The following is a 25,926-nucleotide window of genomic DNA, read 5'->3' as shown; positions in this document are numbered from 1 at the left end:
TTAAAAAAAAAAAGAAACTATTATATATTAAACCAGGACTGTGATTACTGTTATTATTTTTTAACATTTTAGGTGGTAAAGCAGTGTTGTGGAACAGATGGTGTAGAAGCAAACTACATTAAAACAGAGATCCTTCCTCCTTTTTTTAAACACTTCTGGCAACACAGAATGGCTTTGGATAGAAGAAATTACCGGCAGGTAAGCTTGTATCATAAAAAATATTTTCAAAAATTCTTTCAACTGATCCTTTAGTCAGTTTGAATGCATATTACATAAGTTATTTTTTGCCTTGAGAACCTCACAGGTTGTTTGTGCTTGATTGTGAAAGGAGATGGATTTTAGTCAGCCAGTTAACTTCCATTTTGCTTTTGTATTCTAGGATAAATAGCCAACTATGAATTGACATTTTTGTCTAGTAAATGAACTGCTTAATCTGGCTAGGTGAAGCATGAATACAATCTTAACCTTAAATCCCCTTGACTTAGACTCATATTTAAATTTTTTTGGCCACCTTTTTCTTAAAGTTTTAATAGTAGGAGCCATCTGTTCTCAGCATGCTTACTAGCTAAATAGTATCTTTAGAATATTCCATTTTCATGATGTCTCTTTATTTCCTTGGAAAAGCAGTAAATTAAATGATTTTTCCTCCTCTTTTTAGTTAGTTGATACTACTGTGGAGTTGGCAAACAAAGTAGGTGCAGCAGAAATTATATCCAGGATTGTGGATGATCTGAAAGATGAAGCTGAACAGTACAGAAAAATGGTGATGGAGACAATTGAGAAAATTATGGGCAACTTGGGAGCAGCAGATATTGATCATAAACTTGAAGAACAACTGATTGATGGTATTCTTTATGCTTTTCAAGAACAGACTACAGAGGTAATGATACTAATTATTAGGCAAGTTGCCACTGACTTTCATATTTGTAAAACATATTTTCAAGTAAATATTATCACCAAAGAGTAATTAAATTTGAAATAATTTTTAAATGCTCATGTTCTCATACAGTTGGCTACAAAGAAGTATTCTTCTACCTCAAATTTTTAGATTAGATTTTTGGAAACGGAATTTAGTATATTTCAACTGTTGTTACAAACTGAATTCTTGTTCACATTGAATGTAGTTTTTAAACTTAAGTTGGCTTTTTTTTTTAAGGACTCAGTAATGTTGAACGGCTTTGGCACAGTGGTCAATGCTCTTGGCAAACGAGTCAAACCGTACTTGCCTCAGATCTGCGGTACAGTTTTGTGGCGTTTAAATAACAAATCAGCAAAAGTTAGGCAACAGGCAGCTGACTTGATCTCTCGAACGGCTGTTGTCATGAAGACTTGTCAAGAGGTAAACTTTTATATCAGATTCTTATTTCTTCACCAAAAGGAGTAATGTAAACAGTAACATTGCATCATTATTATTTTTTTATTACAGGAAAAATTGATGGGGCACTTGGGTGTTGTTTTGTATGAGTATTTGGGCGAAGAGTACCCTGAAGTATTGGGCAGCATTCTTGGAGCACTGAAGGCCATTGTAAATGTAATAGGTATGGAATTTGTTGGTCATGTAAGAATTTTTTGTTCTGTATTTTAAAGTTTCTTTGGTTTTTTGAAAGTAAAATAGAGAATCCTATTTAGGAGTTGACTAATGATGTCTGATACTTTTTTTTTAACCACTGAAAATTACAGTTAAGTTGGGATGTCACAAGAATCTTATCTCCCCCAAATCTATTTATATTTTACTTTAAAAGAGAGAAAGAGGGCAAGGTTAGGACCTGCAAGAGAGGAGGAAGTAGTCACAACTCAAAAAACTTTGATGTCATGGGATAGAGGGCCCTAAAAAAATTGTCTCACCTGAAATACATGGGAGAGGAGGTGGTGGGTGGAGAGAACTCTAAAGTTTTATATTATATATTTATTCAACCTTGAATTAGTAAATGGTTATGGTAGGTTTTCCTGCTTGCTATTAAGTTCAAGGAACAATAACCAGAGAGAAAAGTGAATTGATCAAGTGATCTCATTTTTATTTAAATCCAATTCTTTTAAACTGTCCTTTCAGTTTTTTACCCAAAGTTAAAACAGCGGTGTATTACAAATGCTCTTGGGTGTGGAGAACAAAGCTTTTCCTCTTTAAGGGCATTATGATGGAACAAACAAACAGTCTCCTGTTTTATCCTTCATTTTAAGTGAATGTAACTATTGCAAAAGTAACTTCTACGGAGTTTAGAGGGACAGAAATAACCTATCAGGAGGTTGAAATAGCTGGCTGTGATAGCCACTATTTTTCTCATTTTAGTAAGGGGTTTTTATGCAGTATAGGAGGTCTTCGAACCATTGCATTTACATATAATCCCCAGTTCAGCCCTTTCCTCTCTCTCTACTTGGAGATACTTGCCAAAAATCAGTTACTTGGCCACTTGTGGGGCTCTGGTTTGCAGGGAATTGTAAACCATATTGTTGGTCAGAGAAACATGGGAAAAGCAATGGAGAGAGAATCAGAGCAAGCAATTCTAGTTAGAGCAAGAGCCCCTGCCAGCTGCCTCCTTTTTTCTCTCTTCATAGGTGTAAATACCATCCAAGTATGCCCTGCATTGCAGGGAGACTGGAGATCTGTTTGTTTTGCAGTTAAAGGGTAAGGGGGCCCTTTCTGGAAAATTTTGCTTTAATTTACGTGTCTACCTCTGGCTTATATTGTTGTGTATGGCCGGAACATAAGCTGTCCCCATATTTAAATGTCAGTGTACAAATACATTTCAGAACCAAATAAAACTTTTTTTTGTTGTTGAGTATCCATCATTCTTTAAATCACTTCACTAATTTCTTTCATTTTTATGCATAATCAGAAGTTGTTAATAAAAAGTTAAAAATTCTGCGTTTGATCAGAAGCTGGGGCTTTTTCTTTCATAGGCAGCTGTAAGTTTGTATTTATGCCTAGTCACGTATATTACATTGTTAAATAAAAGGTAAAATGAACAAAGGTTGCAGTTCACATGTTAATTGATAGTGTGTTTGACTTCTGTTAAATAGGTATGCATAAGATGACTCCACCAATTAAAGATCTGCTGCCTAGACTCACCCCCATCTTAAAGAATAGGCATGAAAAAGTACAAGAGAATTGTATTGATCTTGTTGGACGTATTGCTGATAGGTAAGCAGATTACCTAAACATTTTAATAAGCGGTATTGGTTTTCACGTTTAGCCACTTTTTATTCACTTTGCAAATTTGCTTATTGTTGCTAATGTAAGTATATATGGTCAGGCTAATATTTCAGTAGTGTTTTCAAATTTGAATGGTAACGAGGGAGTGGCAGTATATTTTTAAAACTAAACCATCCTTTCTAAAAAGTAATAATTTTTTTAATGCTTAAAATGAATTGGTAATCATGTTTTGAGAACTGAATTTGCAGATTGACCTTTTAAAATTTATTGTCACAAAAAATTTAACTTTTTTTTTTTTTTTTAAACTAGGGGAGCTGAATATGTGTCTGCAAGAGAATGGATGAGGATTTGCTTTGAGCTTTTAGAGCTCTTAAAAGCTCACAAAAAAGCTATTCGTAGAGCCACAGTCAACACATTTGGTTATATTGCAAAGGCCATTGGGTGAGTATTATTTACTTCTGTGTATTTTTTTTTTTATATACTTTGTAATAGACCCATTGTAGTGTTAAAAGATGCTTCTATTTCTGTAGAATCTCTTTTAAGGCAAGGTAACATAATTAATGCAGTTAGAATAGACTTTATTTTTTTTAGAATAGACTTTAACCACTGACCTTCAGTTTTTGAAATGCTTTCTTAAATGTTAAATTGAATTAAAATAGATGGAACAGTTTAAAATTTCATTTAGACACACTTCACTATTTTCAGAAGAGGGAAACAGTACCATTTCAGAATAATTTCAAATTTTGTTGGTCCTTTTAGGATATTGCTTAAAATATTAAGGCCAGTTCTTAGTAAAACAATTAACATAATTCAGTTTTCATGTTAATGCTTTATGTGTTTTAAAAATATTTTTCTAAAATTAATCTACAGACAACTGAATGATAGCTATTTTATTAGATAACCTATGGTTATTTGCTTCTACTCCACCAGAACCAAACTAGAAGAAACAGTCATTGTAGAATATGAGATACATACGTACATGTGGCTTAATAACTAAATATTTTCAAGCAATAAAACATAACAAAAGTTGGATTATTTAGGGTCACCCCACCTGCCTTTTGGTAGCAATAATATTTTTTCATCTGTGATGTAGTCAAGAAGTTTGCAATGAATAGCTGTTGTTAACTTTTTAGTTCCTATGTCCCTTTAAATTTGTGGTAGAATAAATGCTTAAAGAAGGAAAATAAATGTGGTAAAGGTGTGTGGGAGGGAAGATTTTGGAAAACAGATTTTGTGTGTTGTGGCATGGGAGACCACAGTTTGGATACTCCTGTAAGGTTGCCTAGATCTAGTGGCCATGTTCTGACCACTCAAAGAATTATTCAGTCTAAACATTTAATGAAATTTCTGTTTCAGGAAATATAGTAAAGACTGTAAATTATATTTGAAAGTGAAGCCGTTTGAATTTTTTCATTAAAATGAACACTTTAAATGAAGTTCTTAAGTAGAGACCGTAATGCCAGTGACTTGAAAGTATTGCATTTTAGCATAAAATTACTAAGTTCCCAGTAATTACTTACCATGAAGTTTCATTCCTTTGATTATTTTTCTTCCCTCCGAAAAAATTTTGACTTGTAAACTAACAGTTTCCTGAAACATTTATTTTTTTCCAGCCCTCATGATGTATTGGCTACACTTTTAAACAACCTCAAAGTTCAGGAAAGGCAGAACAGAGTTTGTACCACTGTAGCAATAGCTATTGTTGCTGAAACATGTTCACCCTTCACAGTACTACCTGCCTTAATGAATGAATACAGAGTTCCTGAACTGAATGTTCAAAATGGAGTGTTAAAATCACTTTCCTTCTTGTTTGAATATATTGGTGAAATGGGAAAGGACTACATTTATGCTGTAACACCACTCCTTGAAGATGCTTTAATGGATAGGTAAGTGACTTGAACTAAATGCAAGAAAATAGTTATAATTCTTCTTTTATTTTAGAACTTATGGAAGTAATTATTACATGACCTATTTGTTGTGATGTAGTTAAAGAAGGGACTGCTAGTCTGGATTTTTATGAAACTATAAATATGACTATTATCTCCAAATAAGAGAGATGCTATAGTGGCTCCTCCAATTTTTTTTCCAAGTGCCCCCTCCCTGTTTTAATCCACCACCCCCCCACCCCACCCCCCGCCCCTTTCTTTTGGCCGCGCCGCGTGGCTTGCAGGATCTTAGTTCCCTGACCAGGGATTGAACCCGGGCCCCTACAGTGAAAGTGCTGAGTCCTAACCCCTGGACCGCCAGGGAATTCCTGATCAACTTTTGTGTTAAAAATTAAAGTCAAATATAATTAGAGGAAATGATGAGCATGAGCTTATCGGTATGGCAAAGAGACCTGATCTTTTTAGCTTTTTGTTACGGCAGGTGAAGCAGAGGTTTCTTTTAGGCTTTTGAACTACTGAACATAGCCTGCCAGAGCCACACTATTCCCACTGCAGGCCCCCAGTTATTCAGATGGTGACCACTGATAAAGTACTGCTTGAAGTGATTGATAGAGTCCTGATACCAAGAAACATTAGTTGGGAAATTTATTAAAGAGGAATACAGCTTCACTTCAATCTATGCCTAATAGATTATTACAATAAATAAGAGAAATAAGGATGCTAGTAACTAAGTTCAGGTGTTTTTTTCTCTTACACCTTTAAGGTACTCTTCCTGCCTTTGAGGGTAAAGAGTGTGAACTTGTTTTTATACCCTTCATAGACCCTTTATCTGATGCTTGTAGTCAGTTGAATGATTTGTCATAAACATAAGTTCATTTAGGGGGCTTCCCTGGTGGCGCAGTGGTTGAGAATCTGCCTGCCAATGCAGGGGACGCGGGTTCGAGCCCTGGTCTGGGAAGATCCCACATGCCGCGGAGCAACTGGGCCCGTGAGCCACAACTACTGAGCCTGCGGGTCTGGAGCCTGTGCTCCGCAACAAGAGAGGCCGCGATAGTGAGAGGCCCGCGCACTGTGATGAAGAGTGGCCCCCGCTTGCCACAATTAGAGAATGCCCTCACACAGAAACGAAGACCCAACACAGCCAAAAATGAATAAATAAACTAATTTAAAAACATAAGTTCATTTAAAACATGGGAGGTGATAAGAGTTCTTATTTCTGGGTTTGAAAAAATTATTGGTCCTTCTCTTCCTTTCCCTAAATTGAGTTCTTGAATGAACCTTCAAAAAAAATTTACAAGGGAAGAGATTTAGTCTCAATTTAGTTATCTGTTGTATTGAATTACTTTCAAAGGTTTTAAATTTACAGAGTTTAAAATGAGTTATTACTGTTAATCATTCATATGTAAGAGTCATGTGTCCCCTCATTTTTAGTAGCATATAAAATGTACACTGTGCTCCACTTTCTTGCTCATATTACTTCCAAAGAAAAATATGGCTTATTTTTGAGCCATAGTGAGGTTTGAGTCATTAAAGCAAAGTTCTCAAGTAGAATCATTAGTCACTCTAAAAGCATTCTGTATCAGATACATAAGGTGTGGGGATGACTGCATCCATTCCATGCACTGAATTTGTGATTTAGTTTCTAACGGGCAGGCACGTATCTTCTGTGGAACTAAGACTGTATCTTAACAAAGAGCTTTCTCCGCCTCTGTTACAGGGACCTTGTACACAGACAGACGGCTAGTGCAGTGGTGCAACACATGTCACTTGGGGTTTATGGATTTGGTTGTGAAGATTCACTGAATCACTTGTTGAACTATGTATGGCCCAATGTGTTTGAGACATCTCCCCATGTAATTCAGGCAGTTATGGGGGCCCTGGAGGGTCTGAGAGTTGCTATTGGACCATGTAGAATGCTGCAGTATTGTTTACAGGTAGGTCAAAGATTTTTAAAAGAGTACTCATTGAAAAAAGTAATTTTAGTTGAATTCAGTCACTGTTCCTAATTATCAGTAGGGTGTATTTGTGCCATACGGGAGAACAGTTGTGAGGGGAGGGAGGATTAGATTTTGTCTTTGCCCACTGCAGTTTTGTGCAGTTGCCATCTTGTTTTCTCTCTCAAAGGGAAATGCTTGGAACCATATCTTTATGGTTTGTTAGTTGTGTTAAGGTTGTGTATTTCTTGAAATAATGTAGCCTTTTAATTATTCTAGGGTTTGTTTCACCCAGCCCGGAAAGTCAGAGATGTGTATTGGAAAATTTACAACTCCATCTACATTGGTTCACAGGATGCGCTCATAGCACATTACCCAAGAATCTACAATGATGATAAGAACACCTATATTCGTTATGAACTTGACTATATCTTGTAACTTTATTGTTTATTTTGTGTTTAATGCACAGCTGTTCACACCTTAAACTTGCTTCGATTTGGTGATGTAAACTTTTAAACATTGCAGATCAGCATAGAACTGGTCATAGAGGAAGAGCTAGAAATCCAGTAGCATGATTTTTAAATAACCTGTCTTTGTTTTTGACGTTAAACAGTAAACGCCAGTAGTGACCAAGAACACAGTGATTGCACACACTATTCTGGAGGGCTTTCATTTTTAATTCATCTTTATGAAGATTTAGAATTCATTCCTTGTGTTTAAAGGGAATGTTTAATTGAGAAATAAACATTTGTGTACAAAATGCTAACTTGTGTGTGTTTTTTGAACATGACTTGTAAAATACAGAACTTTGATAAAGTACTGGTTTGTGTAGAATAAGTGGCTTTATATCATTTTCTGTCACCTGGTTTATAGAAAGTAGTTAGCAGAATACAAGCGATATAAAGTGATGGCATCTTTGTCAAAATTCCATTGTTCTGTTGATAATGACATTGAGAAGAGTAGCTTTGGGGGTGTTCACCTCAAACTAGCACAACCCTTCCATCACCATAGAAACTATAGCATCTTTGCTGAACTGTCTTGAATAATATTATTTTGCACTTACATAGCGCCTTTCATCTCTTGATTTCTCAAAATGCTTTATGAACATGCTTAAGGGAAGTGATTCAAGTCATATCCAACTCTTGACGATTCTGTGTAGAACGTGGGGAAGGTGTCTTTACTTTAAAACTGCCTTCTACCTATTGGGAGTGAGGCTACTACCTAAGTAATGCTAGTTAGAATAAGACAATCTTTGGGCTCTTTTCCCATGTCATAAGCCACTACTCAACAATATATTTAGTAAATACCTGTTAAGCACCTACTGTATACCAGCCATTGTGCTTAGTTGTAAGGATGCAAAGGTGCTTTTGACATGCCCCTTGCCCTTAAGAAATGCAGTATAATGGAAAAGGGGAGACATCTAGTTACAGATTACTTATGTACTGATATTATACAATGGTAGCAGCTGAAATGTCTAGGTTTGCTTAGTTTTGCATTTAGTAATCAGATGATAAATTGATCTATAGGTGTCAAGCATAAACTGAAATGCCATTTAAATCTAGAGGAACCAAGCATTAAGGCAGTACTTTTTTGTATATAATAAAGTATATCTTCAGTTTTCCCTAATTTTCTGGCCAAAAATTTCTTAGTTTTAGTCCTTCACTTCCCATAGATATTTTATTTTGTCTCCTTATGTAATAGTATTGAATACTTCTGTGCAGTCTAATGGGAAATGAGCTTCTGCAGCAGCCTAAACATAGGATGACTCTGCCACAGTAAGTAAAACCAATATACTGAGACTAGGAGGTTTATTGATTGAACTGTTAATACTTAGGGCTCCCTGTTTTGGAGGCTTACTTGAGAAACAGCTTATAATTGGCTGACTTGTACAGAATTGATATTGAGCATTAGCTGACTCTCCAGGCAGAATTTGTAACTCGTTTCTTGTGTGACATAACTTTGTGACAACATGGTAATGTGTACTAAATTTCCAAAATTATCTTTGTAGAAGGTTTTGTAATAGTAACCCCCATACAACTTTAAATCTTGCTGTTCTCTGTATTCGATGTCAGATGACCTTCAGTAATTACTAATCATGAAAATTGAATACAATGGATTTCAAAGGGAAAATACGGTTTTAAACCAGTCTTGGGGAAATTTAGTTACATTTTCACTTCAGGTACTTGTATAACTTGAATTTGCTTGGGCCCTTGCTCTTTATGTAAAACATCTGTGCTTTGTAGTGGCAGTGTGGAGCAAAGGAGGCTTTACCTGTAAGTGACTTTTTACTGATACAAATTTGAGAACAGAGAGGTGAGGCAAATACTGAGGCCTATGATCTTGAAAGTTGGGACCAAATTGAGGCTCACAAATGTTTGGATTATTTTACATATTTGAATAAGGAAAGCATTTTGTGAGATGCTCATGTGAAAGACGCTATGTGAAGTTTTAACTATCTTTCAAAGACTTTTTCTTTCGCACTTTCCTTTGGTGTTTCTTAAAGCCAAACTTAAGCAGGAAGAAATTAATGTTCTTAAGGGGACAGTAGGTGGGTCTTTCTGTGGGCTTTTGTTGGTTTTTCTGTGGGCCCTCTAATGGAAATGATCTCTTTGGCTGTTCAATTTTTTTCTTATTGTATTTTTTAAATTTGTTGTATGGTGCCCTGTGAGCATCAAGTACCACCAGATGAATAAAACTTCTTATATCCAAAGTCTTAGAGCAGTTTTTAATGTTAGTTGACTTTGTATTGTTCCTGTACTACACTCTGTTGTGGTTGTGCCATTTTAATAACATTGAGCTCTTTGGGTTGTTTTCCAAATATGGGAACTTAGTATTGAAAAACGGAAGAACTTTTTCTTTAAAAGAAACTGAAAAAGACAATTGCAGCCATGTAGGTTCAGTTGTTGGGTTCTTTGGTGTTTAGTGCTTCTTAAATCCCAGAAGGTTACATAAAGCAGAAATTACAGCTGTCACAGGGTTTTTCAACCTTGGCATTATTGACATTTTGGGCCAGACACATCTTCATTTTGGGTCACTGTCCTGGGCATTGTAGGATGTTGAGTAGCATCCCTGACTATCCAGTAGATGCTAGTAGCACTCCCACCCCAGTAGTGATGACCCAAAATGCCTCCAGATATTGTCTCATGTACTCTGGAGGGCAAAATCTCCCTAGCTTGAAAACCATTTTGAAACTTGTTTAAGCAGGACTCAAATATGTCTGGTAAACAACAAAGCATGATGTAAAAAGTATTTCATTTTCGGCAGCAGTTACCTAAGAAGGAACTAGATTTTACTATTTCGCAAATACTTAAACACGTACCTTGGGTAAATCTCCGCATCAGTCCTGGGACCAAGAAGCTGAAAACATTTAAGATGTTGACTGCTTTCTGGTCCTCAGAGCACCTTGTGGCCCAGTTGGAGCCAGGTGCACAGCTCTGGGGCAGGAGCGCCAGCTTCTCGGTGCTCTGCTTTGAATGCATTGTTCAGCGCCCTGGTTATCACCTGTGAGAGGTGCGGCGTGTGGTATGGCTGGAGGAGGAGAGCAGGCAGGACACGGAGACCCTTGGTTCTCCTTCTTAAGAAAATGTGGATAGGAAGCTGTGGAATGTAAGGTGACTCACGGTGAATTTAGATTTGCGATGCGGTCATGAAGATATAGTAAACGCGAGAGAGTAGGTCAATGACGTTTCTAGTGTTCATGCTAGAAAAGCTAAGTTTTAAAAATCTATTCTTAGCAGTTTTATCATTTTATAAAACAAAAAGATTATAAAAGGACATGCTTGCATGTCAGATTAGACAATAGACTTGTTAAATTTTTTTGTAAGTAAATTTTTTTGTTTTTTGTGGAAGGAAATTTTTAACGGGTGACAGGCTCTGGAGGGAATTTGTGTTATCGTGGAGTATCTTCGTGCTAGGAAAAAACAAATAGGATAAATTGTTAATTGTTCCTATATCTAACTCCCCCCCAAGCTTAAAAATTTACAAATGTTGAGAAAAGTTGAAAGAATAGTACAATGAACACCTGTATATCCACCTAAATTCAGTAGTTAAAGTTTTGCTGCATTTGCTCTCCTTTTTAAAATAATGTGATTTCATGAAACAGTTTTCTGTCAGTATTACTGTAGAGAAATTTGGGACTAGATAAAGAGGAGGCTGGTTAGCAAAAGAAAACAGGTAACTGAATGAGTTTCTGATGAGTTGGAAGTCAGGGCACAGATGAAGCAATTTTCTTGGACAGGAAGAGAAACATCTTTCCCTGAGTCCATAAGGAAGACAGCGACGTGGTGGGATGTAGGCATGAAAAGTTTGTCCATGGCATACCAGCATCGAAGTACAGAAATAGTTTTACTGCTATTTTAGAAACAAGTAGACATAGTGAGGAAAATCAGACTTACAAAAAATTCAAAGACCCCCAAATTTTAAAACCTGGTAAAGTTTAACAACTGGTGTCTGTAGTATATAATGTGTATACTGTGTAATATGTAACTGGATGCTCCGTATAGTTTTTGATCACTGAAGCATAATATAATCTACACATTTGGGAAGAAATCACTTAGCTCCAATATGGTCACCAAGGGAAGACTTCAGATGCCAGATGTCTAGGTCATCGCTACTGAAAGTGTAGTCCGGAGATCAGAAGTATCAGTGTCCCTTGGAGTTTTTTAGAAATACAGACTCTACCCGAGACCTACTGAAAGGATCTGCATTTTAGTAAGATCCTCAGGTGACTTATATGTACATTAAAGTTTGAGAAGCCGTAGTCTAGGGTACCACTCCATTCCCGATGTGGTAATGATATGGAAATAAGGGCCAAAGTTCCTATTATAGGTGTGAAAGCAAGTTAGCCTATAGACACAGCCAAGAGGTGGTCAGACAACCCCACGATGTACCTTGCTGAAACGTGGGTGAAACCAAAAGGGAGGGAACGAAAGAAGGAGAAATGTTTGTTTTTTATGGTAGATAATCGATTGCTTTTTCCAATAAGGCTGTGCTATGGACTGACTGTGTCCCCCCAAATTCATGTGTTAAAACCCTGATCCCTAATGTGATCGTATTAGAAGATGGGCCTTTGGGAGGTAAATAGATCACGAGGGTGGAGCCCTCATCAATGGGATTAGTGTTCTTATAAGAAGGGATATGATGACACAAATGAACTTATCTACGAAACAGAGACAGACTCACAGACACAGACAACAGACCTGTTGCCAAGCGGGAGGAGGCGGGGAGGGATGGATTGGGAGTTTGGGTTTAGCAGATGCAAACTATTATATATAAAATGGATAAACAACAAGGTCCTACTGTGTAGCACAAGGAACTATATTCAATATCCTGTGATAAACCATAATGGAAAAGAATATGTATGTATGGGCATATATATCTATATCTGAATCACTTTGCTGTATGGTAGAAATTAACACAACATTGTAAATTATATACTTCAATAAAATAAATTTAAAAAATAAAAAATAAGAAGGGATATGAGAGCTGACCCTCTGTCTTGCCAGGATGCAATGAGAGAATGGCTATCTGTAAACTAGGAAGCAGGCATGCCCTCACCAGACACTGAAACTTGCTCGCACCTTGATCTTGAACTTCCTAGCCTCTAGAACTGTGAGGAACAAATGTTGGTTGTTTAAGCCACCCAGTCTATGATATTCTGTTAGAGCGACATAAACTGACTAAGACAAGCTGGTTAGGTCAATGTAATAGGTGTATATCCATATTGCTTTTCCTACTTACTGGTTGACATTGATTGTAGGAGAATCTTGACCTGAAGAGATGGAGGCTCACTCTCTAGAGGCCCATATGAGCTGGACTGGCACAAGAGCCAGACAGCCTGTTGAGAATCCTCTTGCTACCTTTACCATATTCTATGGGAAAAGTAGAACAGGGAATCAACATAGTACAGGTTTACAGTTGGCTCTGGAGTTTACTGGGACTTGGGTTTATAACCTGGATATGATACTTAGTGGCTCTATGACTTTGGGCAAGTTATTTAACCTCTCTATGCTTCAGTTTCCCAAATTCAGTTTCCTAATTTGTAGAAAGGGGATGATAATAGTACCTGTTCAATAAGTGGTGGACCTTGTGAAAATTAACTGAGATAATGCCTTTAAGGTAAAATGCCTAAGCATAGTGCTTAATAAATGTAACAGCTGTTGATGTTGATATAATTTATTATTTTTATTATCACAAGGGAGGAGACCTCTTTTGTCATTGCTAAAATTGGAGGGGATGGAGATTGGTAGGTATCTTGAGGAGAAGACTTTGGAAAACACTCTTGAGGGAGAATGCAGATCTTTAGGATTTAACTGATAGTCCCACGGAATTGCAGAACGTTCTCTAGCATTGCTCAACAGCCCAGGTGGATGGCGAAGGTATTTGGTTGGATTGATCTCAGGTGCAGCAGAAAAAGTGAGAGGATTAGGGGACTGGCCTGAGTGCAGCTGAAGACCTGGAAGCATAGGTTTACTGTTCAAATCTTCAAATCATTTTAGAAGGAACTGGTGTCACTCAGTGGTTAGAAGCACACTCCACTTCTCAAATTTTAATTCTTTGGAGACGGTGACACGCTTCTGCCTCAGATACTTAACTGATGAGATATGCAATGCAATACATTTTCATTTTCTGATGGGCATTTTTACATATTCATTGCATTAAATAATCTTGAACAAATGACTTATTTGGTTTGTAAGTTTATGAAAGCATGGATTTAAGGGGATTTGAGAAATGTATTCTCAATGGTGTAAAAGAAGTATCTATAACTTAAGTCACGAGGAGTTTACTCATTCATTCATTCGACAAACATTTACTGAGTGCCAACTATTACAAGGCCAGCTGCTCTAAACATAGTTGAAAAGGTCCTTCCCTTAAAGATGGTGAAGAAAATATTGACATAACGGTAATAGAGAAGATAATGCCAAAACAAAGCTGCCCATCAAGTTCTCAGTGGGTTCAGAGGATAGAGCTTCCTTCATGTGGGAGAGAGAGGAGAGAAAGTGTGGTTAGGAGGGAGCTTGAGGAGGCGGGCACACTTGGCCTTAAATTTGAGGAGAAGTTAGAATTGCACGTATGGTGTTGGAAGGAAGGATGAAAAGCTTTAACAAAGTAGTGGAAGTTTGGGTTGTGTTGAAGAAAGTGTGGGCCAGTGGACGGCCCTAGTGATACGAAATAGGGGAAGATCAGATGTAGCCCCAAGAGGTTTGGGCCAGTATCTGATAATGTCTTTTGAAATCTCCAGCACCAAGTATAGTTCCTTCCTTACCAGGTACCCAATACATATTTACTGAACAAATGAATGAATGAGGTGAATTTTATTTCAGTTTAGGGAGAACCTCCAAGGCCATTCTTTAAACATTATAGGCAGTGGGTAACCACTGACTATTCATTTATTCAACAAATATTTACTGAAGGTTTGCAAGCAGAGAAATGGCATGAATTTGAACTGTGCTGCAGGAAGATCAATATTCCTGGTTCACTTCCTGGATCTACAGCATAGATGTATATAAAGAGTTTGTCCAGGAAGCATTCTCAGGGCAGAGTTAGTTCAAAGAAGACACTCAGCCTGACTAAATCAAAGACCCCACCCAACACCTTTCTCCCACCTCCTTTACTGTGACACTGTGGCCCTGCGGGTCGCTGTCTCATCACTAGCCAACCACTGCAGAAGAAATTGGCCAGTTGTGGAAGGAATTGATACAGGCTGGTTTCATGTTTTTCAGTTGCTTACTTGCTTGCTACTTTCCCTAGATGTCCCATCTTTAGGGGTCTGGAGGGTGTTAGAAGAATGATTTTTTATACCACAAAGTATCTAGAATATTCTGTATCTTTCAGGCGGAAAGGATTCATAGTGAAACTTCCGAAAGACTGTGGCTAATTTGACTTGCATGTTGAGCGGCTTCCTGGACATTTTCCACAGGAGAGTTGGGATTAATGAACTGTCGCTGTTATTCCTGGAGCGGGGCACTTCGGTGCTCTAGCCAGCCACCCCAAGAGACCATGTGCGCATGTCATAACAGGGTAAGAAAACAGAAGCAGCTAATGCTCTGCAAATTTTAATGGTATTTCTCTGTCTCCACCTTGAAATTATACATGGATCCTACTTTTTAATATTTTTCTTAGAGGAAAAAAATAGCCTCTTCTTTTTTTTTTAAAAATTATTTTATTTATTTATTTTATTTTTGGCTGCGTTGAGTCTTCGTTGCTGTGCGCGGGCTTTCTCTAGTTGGCGGAGAGCTGGGGCTACTCTTCATTGCGGTGCGCGGGCTTCTCATTGCGGCGGCTTCTCCCATTGCAGAGCACGGGCTCTAGGCCTGCAGGCCTCAGTAGTTGTGGCTCACAGGTTAGTTGCTCCGCGGCATGTGGGATCTTCCCGGACCAGGGCTCGAACACGTGTCTCCCGCATTGGCAGGCAGATTCTCAACAACTGCGCCACCAGGGAAGCCCCTCTTCTTGCTCTAATAAGAAAAATAAGTTTGTAATTAGATGTTAATGGTATCAATCATCTCTGCCCAAGAAATGTTATTAAAGGGGATGATCAAGCTACTTAGTCCCTTTATGGCAGTTACTGAGTCTAGTCCATGGATGTTTGCCATGGCCTACCAGAGTTATCTGTCTTAAAGAGTCCCAAACAATTTGGACTTCTGCAAAACAAACAAAAAAGTGGCCTGAAAAGGGATGGATAGTAATTACTACTTAATATTACCTTGGATTAAAAAAAGACATGAAGGAAAATCCTTTTTGAATGCAATGCTCTTTTCTTATGTGCTGAAAGTTTTGTCTTGCTAGTTTTAACAAGAATTAATTAACTGGCGCCTAGAAGAGAGAAGGAAATCATTCCTGATCTTGGCAAGGTCCTAAAACAGTGAGATATGGGCAAATAAAGAATGTTGTCATGATTAGAACCTTGGTGTCCAAAGGAAAAATTATGAAACCTGCATTTATTGAATAAACAATTATACAATATGCCTTACATTTGATTAATACTTCATAATTTCCAAAGTGCTTTAGCATCAGTTTCTTCATTTGTTCCTCACAACAGCCTTATGAAGTAGATTTTTTTTTTTTTTATTTATTTTTTTTTTTTACTTTTTTTATTTTTATTTATTTATTTATTTTTGGCTGTGCTGGGTCTTCGGTTCGTGCGAGGGCTTTCTCTAGTTGCGGCAAGTGGGGGCCACTCTTCATCGCGGTGCGGGGACCGCTCTTCATCGCGGTGCGCGGGCCTTTCACTATCGCGGCCCCTCCCGTTGCGGGGCACAGGCTCCAGATGCGCAGGCTCAGTAGTTGTGGCTCACGGGCCCAGCTGCTCCGTGGCATGTGGGATCTTCCCAGACCAGGGCTCGAACCCGTGTCCCCTGCATTAGCAGGCAGATTCTCAACCACTGCGCCACCAGGGAAGCCCTGAAGTAGATATTTATTATGCCCATTGTTCAGAGGAGAAAATTAAAGGTCAGAGAGATTTAGTGGTAGTGCTATCATTTGAACCATGGCTGGTCTGACCCCAAGCCGGTGCTCTTTCCACTGGTGCATGTATTCAGTGTTTGTTTTCTTTTTAATTTAAAATTTTTAAATACAATTATTGGCTATATTCCCCGTGTTGTGCAGTACATCCTTGAGGCTATCTAACACCCAATAGTTTGTACCTCCCACTCCCCCACCCCTATATTGCTTATCTCCCCCCGCCACTGGTAACCACTAGTTGGTTCTCTATATCTGTGAGTCTGCTTCTTTTTTGTTATATTCACTAGTTTGTTGTATTTTTTAGATTCCACATATAAGTGATATCAAACAGTATTTGTCTTTCTCTGTTTGACTTATTTCAGTTAGCATAATGCCCTCTAAGTCCATCCATGTTGCTACTAATGGCAAAATTTTGTTCTTTTTTATAGCTGAGTAGTATTCCATTGTGTGTATATGTGTGCGTGTGTGTGTGCGCTTGGGTGTACATCTCACATCTTCTTTATCCATTCATTTGTTGTTGGACACTTAGGTTGCTTCTATGTCTTGGCTATTGTAAATAATGCTGCCATGAACATTGGGGTGCATGTATCTTTTTGAATTAGTGTTTTTGTTATTTTTCCGATATATACCCAGGAGTGGAATTGTTGGGTCATATGGTAGTTCTAGTTTTAGAAACGTCCATGCTGTTTTCCACAGTGGCTGTACCAATTTACCTTCCCATTCAGTGTTATTTTTAATGATTTTAACTATTGAAATTAGTTTTTGACCGTGTTCTCCTAGACTAATGAGAAATACATATTTTTTTGGGAAGGGTATCATTTTTTTCACCAAAATCCTTTAGGACCAATAAAGTCAAATAAGTCACTAGGAGACCAGGAGAATGGAAAACATTATTAAAGAGTATAGAAATAAATGTATATTTAATATTTGATAGAGAGTAAACTAAAGGGAAAGGAAAGAATAATGGAAAAATTTTGCCAAAAGGCTTTTCAAAGGGAAAACATATGACTCACTGAAAGATGATGCACTAAATGGAAATGAGATAAATAATGGAAAACTGTAAATGATTAATGCCTTGGTATGTGTGTATTCTGACAAAGACAAAACTGCTTTCACGAGATGAAGCAATATGCCCAGCATTGAAAGGAAATAGGGGAAATGAGCATTAAATTTTAAGTGTCTCCCATAGGTTGTTTTCAAATCCCATAGATGATCACTGTTTTTTTTTTTTTTCCCTTGGTTTTGCTTTCGGTTGTCTTGTGAACAGTATCTCTGATTGTGTGCAAATCTTTATTGACAATTTAATGGCTTCCTTTCCCGATTCAAGTCTTGAGACAGTGTCCTTAGCTAGCTAACAGAATATTTCACCTCTTATGGATGTAAATCGAATGCATGCAGAACACAAGGCAGATGCTGGTTGGATATCCCGCTCAACTGACCTCCTTGGGAATCCCTCTTGCTCTCCTTTGTCTTGAGCTCTGACCCAGCCATACTCTGAGGCAATGAGATCAAGTGGCTTCTCAGCCAGCAGTCATCAGGCAGAGGAGTGACAGCTGGGCTGCTGGGAGTAAGCTCATCACATAATTCAGTTCCTTTCTTGCTGTGGCCTGAACTTACCACCCTCTTCTAGGCTTCCCTGCCCTGACAGACACAGTTGCCACTATCTGGAAAAGCCCTTTGCTTTCTTCTTCTCTTGGCTGGCTCCTGCTGTTTCTTTGAGAATGGGTCCTTTTGCTTTGTTTGGAACCCACTGGCTAAGGTGCTGCCTCGGTGTGCTCCCTCAGCACCTGGTACCCACACACCTCTCCTCACTCCGTGTTGAAGTCGTCCGTTCACTCGTGTGTCTTCCCCAGTGTTCTGTGAAAGGCGTGAGCCTGTTGACTGGGCCCAGCACCTGTCTGCTGCTCAGTGCCCACAGGCTGAGGGACTCCATTAGTGACAACCACCCCAAATTATTTCAGACAGATTATTACTGCTGTGATTATTATTACTGTTGTGCAAGAACTTCTAGACAGCAAAGCAAACAGGTGCATTTTAAAGCAAATAATTCTTTGGTCTTAATTCCCAAGGCATGGGCATATCCTATTTTATCATGTGATTGAGAAAACATTTGTTCAAAAAATTCTATTTCCTGTAACATCCTTAGCTTCTGACAGGGGGCAGCAGAGACCATGAAAACAAAGGCTGGCCCTTCAACTGGTAGCTTACAAAATTTTGGAGCCAGACCTTTAACAACTTTCAGCAGGAACTAGCCCATGATAGCTGACAAACCTCACTGTGGAATAAAGACTTTAAGGTAAAGACTGGCTTTTATTAATAATATTCCTTGAAGGCAATATAAATAATTTACGGGGTTTTTTTTAAAAGAAAAAATAATTTATTTTTAATGCAACTAATCATCTCCCTCGTTTTATTACTGAGTAGGAAAAACTCTCTTCCTCATATGTGTTTCCCCTTTACTACTCACACAGAGCACTTCACTTCTGATACTTTTGGTCACCAAATGTGTGGGGGTTTTTTTCCCTCCCCCCAAGCAATTCACTATGACACCAAATGGGTGTCCTATAAATTCAATTCTGACACTGTCTACCTGGAGATAGCATCAAATCTCACAGGTTAAGAGCTCAGTCCCCACAAGACTGATGCCATGCTCCCAACTTCAGATGCCAATCTCAAGTCCCATGTTGTCACCTGTATTTCTGACCGACTGGCTATAAATTTTTGTTCCCATGGCCCCCTCCTTGGGTTTGATAATTTGGTAGAACGGCTCACAGAATTCGGGGGAACAATTACATTTACTGGTTTGTTATAAAAGGGTACGATAGAGGATCTAGATAAACATCCAGGTGGAAGAGGTGCAGAGCTACCAGGCTCCCTCTGAGTGCACCACTCTCCTAACACCATGTGTCACCAGGCTGGAAGCTTCCCGAACCCCACTGACGTTTGGGATTTTTATGGAGGCTCCATCACACGGGCATGATCAACCATTAACTCCATTTCTAGTCTCTCTCCCATTCCTAGAGGATAAGGGATGCGGCTGAAATTTCCAACCTTCTAACCATGGCTGACTTTTCTGGTGACCATCACCCATCCAGGAGCCCACCAAGCTTTGCCTTCTTTCACCCAGGAAATTCCAAGAGATTTCGGATTCTGCGTCAGGATCTGGGGGCAAAGGTCAATATATTTATTTTCTATTATATCATAATTACAAAATCTTTAAAAAGATAGGTGCTTATTTTTTTCCTAGTGACTTGTAAAATGATGCTAGAGCATGAGATATTTCCAGTTGGTCTTAGGGAGAGTGTCAAGATTTGCAAATTATTACCAGATGCTGGGGTTACCTTCCCTTTCCCTGCCTTGGGAAAAAAAGACATAAAGTAAAGAAGAAAACAAACAATGAAAGCAATTGAAGTAATAACTAAAGTAAATAGCCAGAGCCTAAATCATCCCTCCCCCACCCATCATGGCATGGGGGCCAGTCTCATGCCTCACATACTTTTTATGTCTAGTGCCTGGTACAGGGCCTTTTTATGTCTAGTGCCCAGTACAGGGCCAGGCAGATGCCCAGAAAACGTGTGGAACTGAACAAGCATCTCTGGTCTGATCACATGTAAGTTCTCCAGGGGAGTTTCTGAGTTGTATCTCACATCTGGTTGTCCCATAAATACACAAGGTGAGGAATTTGCATTCAGAAACGTGATCATCCCAGGTCTAACTTCAGGGACTCTGTTAATGTTCTGTTATTTAAAATCATGAAAAGCAGAGTGGGGGAAATAAAAAGGGCGAGATTCCATGTGGTTGCCAGGTGGGTGTGCACAGGTAAGAAACATGCAGGTGGGCTGGGTCTGTTTGGCAGAAAGTTGATGCTCAGTCCACGTGGTCAGCTTGAAACTAGAAATACAAAAGAAATGGGCAGTGTATCCTAAGGTTCTCTGCTGTCCTTCTCCCTCTTAGTCTAGAAATCCTGGGTAGTTCAGCTCTAATTCCCTCATGTCCCTCTTTCCAGCATTGCTGCAGTACCTTTGTTAACTGGAGCTTCCCAATTTTTTATTGTGTTGGTAGTTAGACCTCTTCCCCATCCCTGTCTGTTAAATTCTGTTTGTACTTCTTGGAGGCAGATTTGAAAGCTGGGCTCTTGGCAAGTAATAAGAGCCTGGCCATTTCTTTTCATAATAACTCAGAGCCTCTTACATTGGCTTTCATGGTTCATACTGTTTGTAGAAGACAGCCATTCTCTTAAGGGACAGGACAGGTATTAGGAAACCTCTCCTACTAGAAGAGTTAGATGAGACTCAGAGAGGGGACATCCTGGCCCTGCTGGTCACCTAGATTGTTACTGGCAGAACCTCGATGAGAATCATCTCATCCAGACTCCCCTGGGACAACTCATCATGCTCATTCATCAGTGGGGCCTAGTTTAGTGACGGGACAGGGGAGATCCTGAAACATGGGATCAAGGGAGGGCATGCGTATTCAGGTTTAGCACAGTGTCTGGCTCAGTGCTGTCTTCAGTATGTGGTAGACTGCTGTGATGGGGATCACGGGGTGGCCCAGCCATGGAAGCAGTAGACAGTGTGGAGGATATAAGGGGAAGGCTTTCACTGGAGGCAAACATTTCCACGGAAAGGGATATGGGTGGAGACATACCCAAGGAGATGGTGATCAGGGGAATATTCTTCCAGGGGGACGGGATCTTGGGGTGTCTTCTATTGGGCCAGGCCAGGCCTTATTTTATTCCGTTGCCACAACAGCCTTGGAAGTATTATTATGCCCATTTGTCAGCTGGGACTACAGAGTCACAGGGAGGCCAAGTAATTCCCAGGATAGTTGCACTGAAGACCTCTAGGAACTCCATTCACATGAAGTACCATGTGAACGAAGCCCCCTGGAATTATTAGAAGGCAGAGGTCACACCTAGGCTGTTTGGCTCCATAGCCTGGGTTCTTAGCACCTCTTCATACTGCATTTTCCAGACAACCTTTTCTGGAACCCAGCATTGCCCAGTCAGGCCCTCATTCATGTATGTCTCCAATCTAACAAGAGAGAACATTGCATAGGTTGTAGCTGTTGGGGAGAAAAATGATCTCTGGACTCAGGGTCAGAGGCTGGGGTCGAGTCCGGGCTCTGCTCCTGACCTGTGTGACCTTGGCCAGTCACCTCACCTCTTCACACAGTCATTTACCATCTGTAACATGAAGAGAAAGGTGTACACTTCTCTCAGGCTTACGGCGAGGACTCTGTGAGATTAATGAATGTGAAAGTGCTTTGTAAGCTGTGAAGTTCTGAACAAACGTAAGGGTTCGTACAAATCAAGGGAAGAAATGGGGCCAGCAGGCAGCCATTTATTATGTGGGCTGATATGTATGCAGATTATGGACTTTTTATGCTTCATTTGCTTCTGTGAAAAATGTACAAGTGACGATGTCTTGAGTCTGCAAACAGAGGATGGGGCCTTTGTGTGTGCTGCGGATGTTGCAGAGCCCGAGGGAGGGGGCCAGGAAATGAAAACCATGTGGCTCTGAGTTGGGCCTTGAAGCTTCAAGCTTCCCCACAAGGAAGAAGAGAAAAGAGCGTGCTAGATGTTCTTGGGTGATAACAGTGAGAAGTATGAACCCAGCCTAAGTTCCTTGGCTTCTTGTATTTCTCTTGAGCAAATGTTTCTGTTCTTGAGGCAGCTTAACAGCAAAATCACCTTTCATTTGTTGAAATATGACAAAATTGGGCAGAATCAGAGGCTCAGGATGCTGTAAAAATGAGCTATAAAATTTAAATAAGTCTTAAGTGAATTGGCCTCGGGCATTTCCTTGAGTTGAAAAGAAGAGGAATTGTGTGAACGTGGATCTTGCTTTTTCTTACCATCCTCTACTATGGGGGCCGTGACTGTATGCAAAAGAGCTCACGCTTACAATTCTAGTCTTTAAGAAGAAAGAGCAAAGAAAGTTCTTTTTAACCCATCATTTCCCCCCCCCCAACCCACTGTTATAGGAAGCATCTGGCTAGGTTGTCTAGAAAGGCACACTCAAGAACTTCCATCTGTAAAGATCTATAGTCTGAGGGTTGCAAGGTAATGATGTTTATCAGGCTGTGAATAAAGAAAACAGAATGGATACCTGTGAATCGGACGGAGCTACTAGGCAGGACGGAAGTCAAAAGATTTTTGACCTCAATTTGGAAAACTGAATTAGCTAGAAGGATCGTAACACATGTGTGCATGTATATGGGGGTGGGGGAGAGGAAGAGAGAGAGAGGTTCTGGGAAGAGAGAAAATTTTAATAACATACAGGTGCTATGATCAGGCATGAACAAAAAATAGCTCTCACATCAAAAATACTGAAGCAGAGGAGAAGTACTGATATTTGTCATATGAAGCTCTCTAAACAGATTAAAACTACATCTCTGAATTAAAGGGGCAGCTTCTCAAACATCTACTTCAGTAGAGAGCTTTCACCCCACGTGACTGAGATTAGCAACAAACCCCTCGTAAAATCAAATTAATGAGATGATCCCTGGTTATTGAGAAAAGGAACAGGAAAAAAGAGGGAAAGTGACTTTTCTCATAGGAATGGTCAGTGGTTTTATTTTTTTTTTAATTTATTTAATTCACTTTATTTTTGGCTGTGTTGGGTCTTCATTGCTGCGCGGGCTTTCTCTAGTTGCGGTGAGCGGGGGCTACTCTTCGCTGCGGTGCGCGGGCTTCTCATTGCGGTGGCTTCTCTTGTTGTGGAGCACGGGCTCTAGGCACGTGGGCTTCAGTAGTTGTGGCACTTGGGCTCAGTAGCTGCAGCACGCAGGCTCAGGAGTTGTGGCGCTGGGGCTTTTTTGCTCCGCGGCATGTGGGATCTTCCCAGACCAGGGATTGAACCCGTGTCCCCTGCATTGGCAGGCGATTCTTAACCACTGCGCCACCAGGGAAGCCCTGGTCAGTGGTTTTACATTCGAATTTTTGAAAAAATTCATTGACTCTTAAGAGTTGGAATAATTTCAGAGATTCTTTCATCCAACTCCCCTCAGATGAGTAAACTGAGACCCAGAGAGATTCAAAATCTCGCCCAAGGCCCACGATGGGAAAGGGGCTGAGCTAGCCTACTCTCCAGGCCTCTGTCTGCACCCTGGATAAAAAATCACATTGGTGAGGCTTCCTCCTGAGGCTGGGACTTAGGATGTGGGGGCAGTTGCTCTGGGATAAAAAGAGGCCTCTTTTAATATTCCCTTGTTTTAAAAGTTTGAGTTTAACATCTGCTACAGAGAGAGGAAAATAAATTCCACTGACTTCCTTTTTCATTTTCTTTTATTTCTCATTTAAGAGTGGAGGTGGAAAGAGGGGCTCGAAGTTGAAGACAGTAATATGAGCCATAAAAACACTGTGTGATCCACAATTAGAAAGTGAAATGCTTTACAGATGCCACCAAAAAAAAAAAAAAAAAAAAGAAAGAAAAGAAAAAAGAAAAAGAAAAGAGGAAAAGGCAGTCTTGAACCAGGGTACATCTCTTCACTTTCCACATCAACCAGGTAAAAGGAATCAAATGCTAATAAACCACATGTCCGCTAGAATCCTTCTTGAGTATTTATTCACTTGGCACAAGTGACAGTAGTAGACTATATGTAACATATGTTTTTTATTCAGAAGATTTCTGTGTTTCTTCATTCTAGTTCTGAGCTAATCAAAGTGGACATCCGTGTCCTGGAGGTTCTTTCTTCACAAATCTAGAATCAGACTCGGAATTCCAAGCATCGAGAGGGGCTGGTACGTGACTAGTTGCTGTCAAAGTACTGGGACTCAAACTTGCCGACCTAGTCAAAGCAGATGTAAGTTCATTTTTCGGTTTGTCCATCTCTTTACACCAGGTACTCACCCCCTCCCTATTCAAATTCTCCCTATAGTTAGCTATCTTTCCCAAAAGGCACTTTAAAAAATTAAACCAAAACAAATCTAAGAGAAACCTGAAAGATCAGGATAGATGCTCCTTGATGATATCCTGAAGGGATTTATAGTATCATCGATATTTCCCAATTATTACTGAACTTGGACTGGTATGCTTTGTTCATTTTAGATTACGTCATAATAATGGGTATTTTATTTCCCTAGAATATTGGTGACTTAAAGTGTTTCAGTTAAAAATTCATTTGGCCACAAGTAACAGAAAACCCAGTTTACAGAGGCTTAACACGTGAGTTTCAATTTCGTTTTTTTTTTTGGCTGTGCAGTTTGCGGGATGTTCTCCGTGACCAGGAATTGAACCTGGACCACGGCAGTGAAAACCTGGAATCCAAACCGCTAGGCCACCAGGGAACTCCAAGTTTCAATTTCTTGCTCAACAGGAAGTCTGGAAGTAGGCATCTGGTGGTGTTGTTTTGGTGGCTAAAGATGGTGGCCATTGTCCTGATAAATCTCTTGGCCTTCCCTCTTAGTTGCAGTACATCAAATAGTAGTCAGCATGCCCAAATACAAGGCAGGAAGAAGCAGGGAAAGGGGAGGCCAGCTACGTCCAAACTTTTCTATCCAGAAAGCCAAATCTTTCTCAGACCATGCTCCCAAGCATATTTCTGCTTATGCCTCATTGGCCGGAAGTGGGTCATATGGCCCCTCCACTTGCATAGGAAGGTAGAAGAGGAAGAAAAGATTATAATGATTAGTTTAGGCCAATTTTGATCCACCTGAGACTACTGGGCACATTGCTTCTCTGAAACAAATCAGGGTTCAGTCAGCAAGGTAGAAGGTGGAGGGTGGTGGTGGATTTTGAGTAATCACTAGCAGCGAGGATCATAAATTGGCGTTTTAACTTAATACATTTATAAGTGTAATTTTTACTGTTAATAGCAAACAAAGATATTTAAAATGCAGAGAGTTTTACTACATTATTTCCTCTTGCTTCTTTATCTCTGTCTTGATGGTCTTATAGTTTCCATATAATTTTCTTTGAAATGGCCTTTGGCATCTATTTTCTTAAAAAAAACATTGTTAAGCCAAACCCCAGCTTTGCCTCCAGAGTTCTGACATGCGCAGAACTACATTAGTTTCCTGGTACATATATCTTCATGAACAGCTGGAAGTAATTTTCAACCTAAGCATTTCGTATTTCATGGATGGGTGAAATTTACAATAACTTTTGAAGCAACTATTCTAAAGCTCATGCATCTTTGATTGGATGCTTGACTAATCCCATCCATTTCATTGGTGCTAAAATATTTTAAAACTCTAAAAATGTCCTTACACGGGTTGTAAAAGAGATACAAGAAAGGCACAAAGAAAAAAAAAATCTTGTCTTCTCTGGTGCCTCACAGTACATTCAGTCTATTCTCTACACAACAGCCAAAGTGATCCTGCAAAAGGAAAAGTAGGCCATGTCACACTCCTGGTCTCAGTCCTCCAATGGCTTCCCATCATCTTTGATGAAATCCAAAGTTCTTACAATGCCTTTCTGGGCTCTGTGTGACCTGGGCCCTGCCTGTCTCTCATATTTTCTATCCCTTCTCACTCTGTGTGGCTGCAATG

General features: G+C 39.5%; 1 protein-coding gene across 2 annotated transcripts in view; it reads left to right on the top strand.

The window, feature by feature from the left end:
- The window catches only part of SF3B1 (splicing factor 3b subunit 1), a 62,923-nt gene extending 53,242 nt beyond the window's left edge, over positions 1-9,681 (top strand). Inside the window, exons 18-26 of one of the 2 annotated variants that reach the window (XM_059928408.1) lie at positions 73-198; positions 659-880; positions 1,157-1,339; positions 1,427-1,538; positions 3,019-3,139; positions 3,461-3,592; positions 4,765-5,037; positions 6,755-6,971; positions 7,251-9,681. In XM_059928408.1, the coding sequence (XP_059784391.1) occupies positions 73-198; positions 659-880; positions 1,157-1,339; positions 1,427-1,538; positions 3,019-3,139; positions 3,461-3,592; positions 4,765-5,037; positions 6,755-6,971; positions 7,251-7,409 (1,545 nt within the window). In that variant the 3' untranslated portion in view covers positions 7,410-9,681. Of the gene's footprint in view, positions 1-72; positions 199-658; positions 881-1,156; positions 1,340-1,426; positions 1,539-2,553; positions 2,624-3,018; positions 3,140-3,460; positions 3,593-4,764; positions 5,038-6,754; positions 6,972-7,250 lie in introns of those variants that run through there. The other variant, XM_059928409.1, reaches the window with a different exon arrangement.
- The last annotated feature ends 16,245 nt before the right edge of the window (positions 9,682-25,926 follow it).

The sequence above is a fragment of the Balaenoptera ricei genome, chromosome 7 (assembly GCF_028023285.1).
Source record: "Balaenoptera ricei isolate mBalRic1 chromosome 7, mBalRic1.hap2, whole genome shotgun sequence".
Lineage (NCBI taxonomy): Eukaryota > Metazoa > Chordata > Mammalia > Artiodactyla > Balaenopteridae > Balaenoptera > Balaenoptera ricei.
This window is presented reverse-complemented; position numbering and strand designations above follow the sequence as displayed.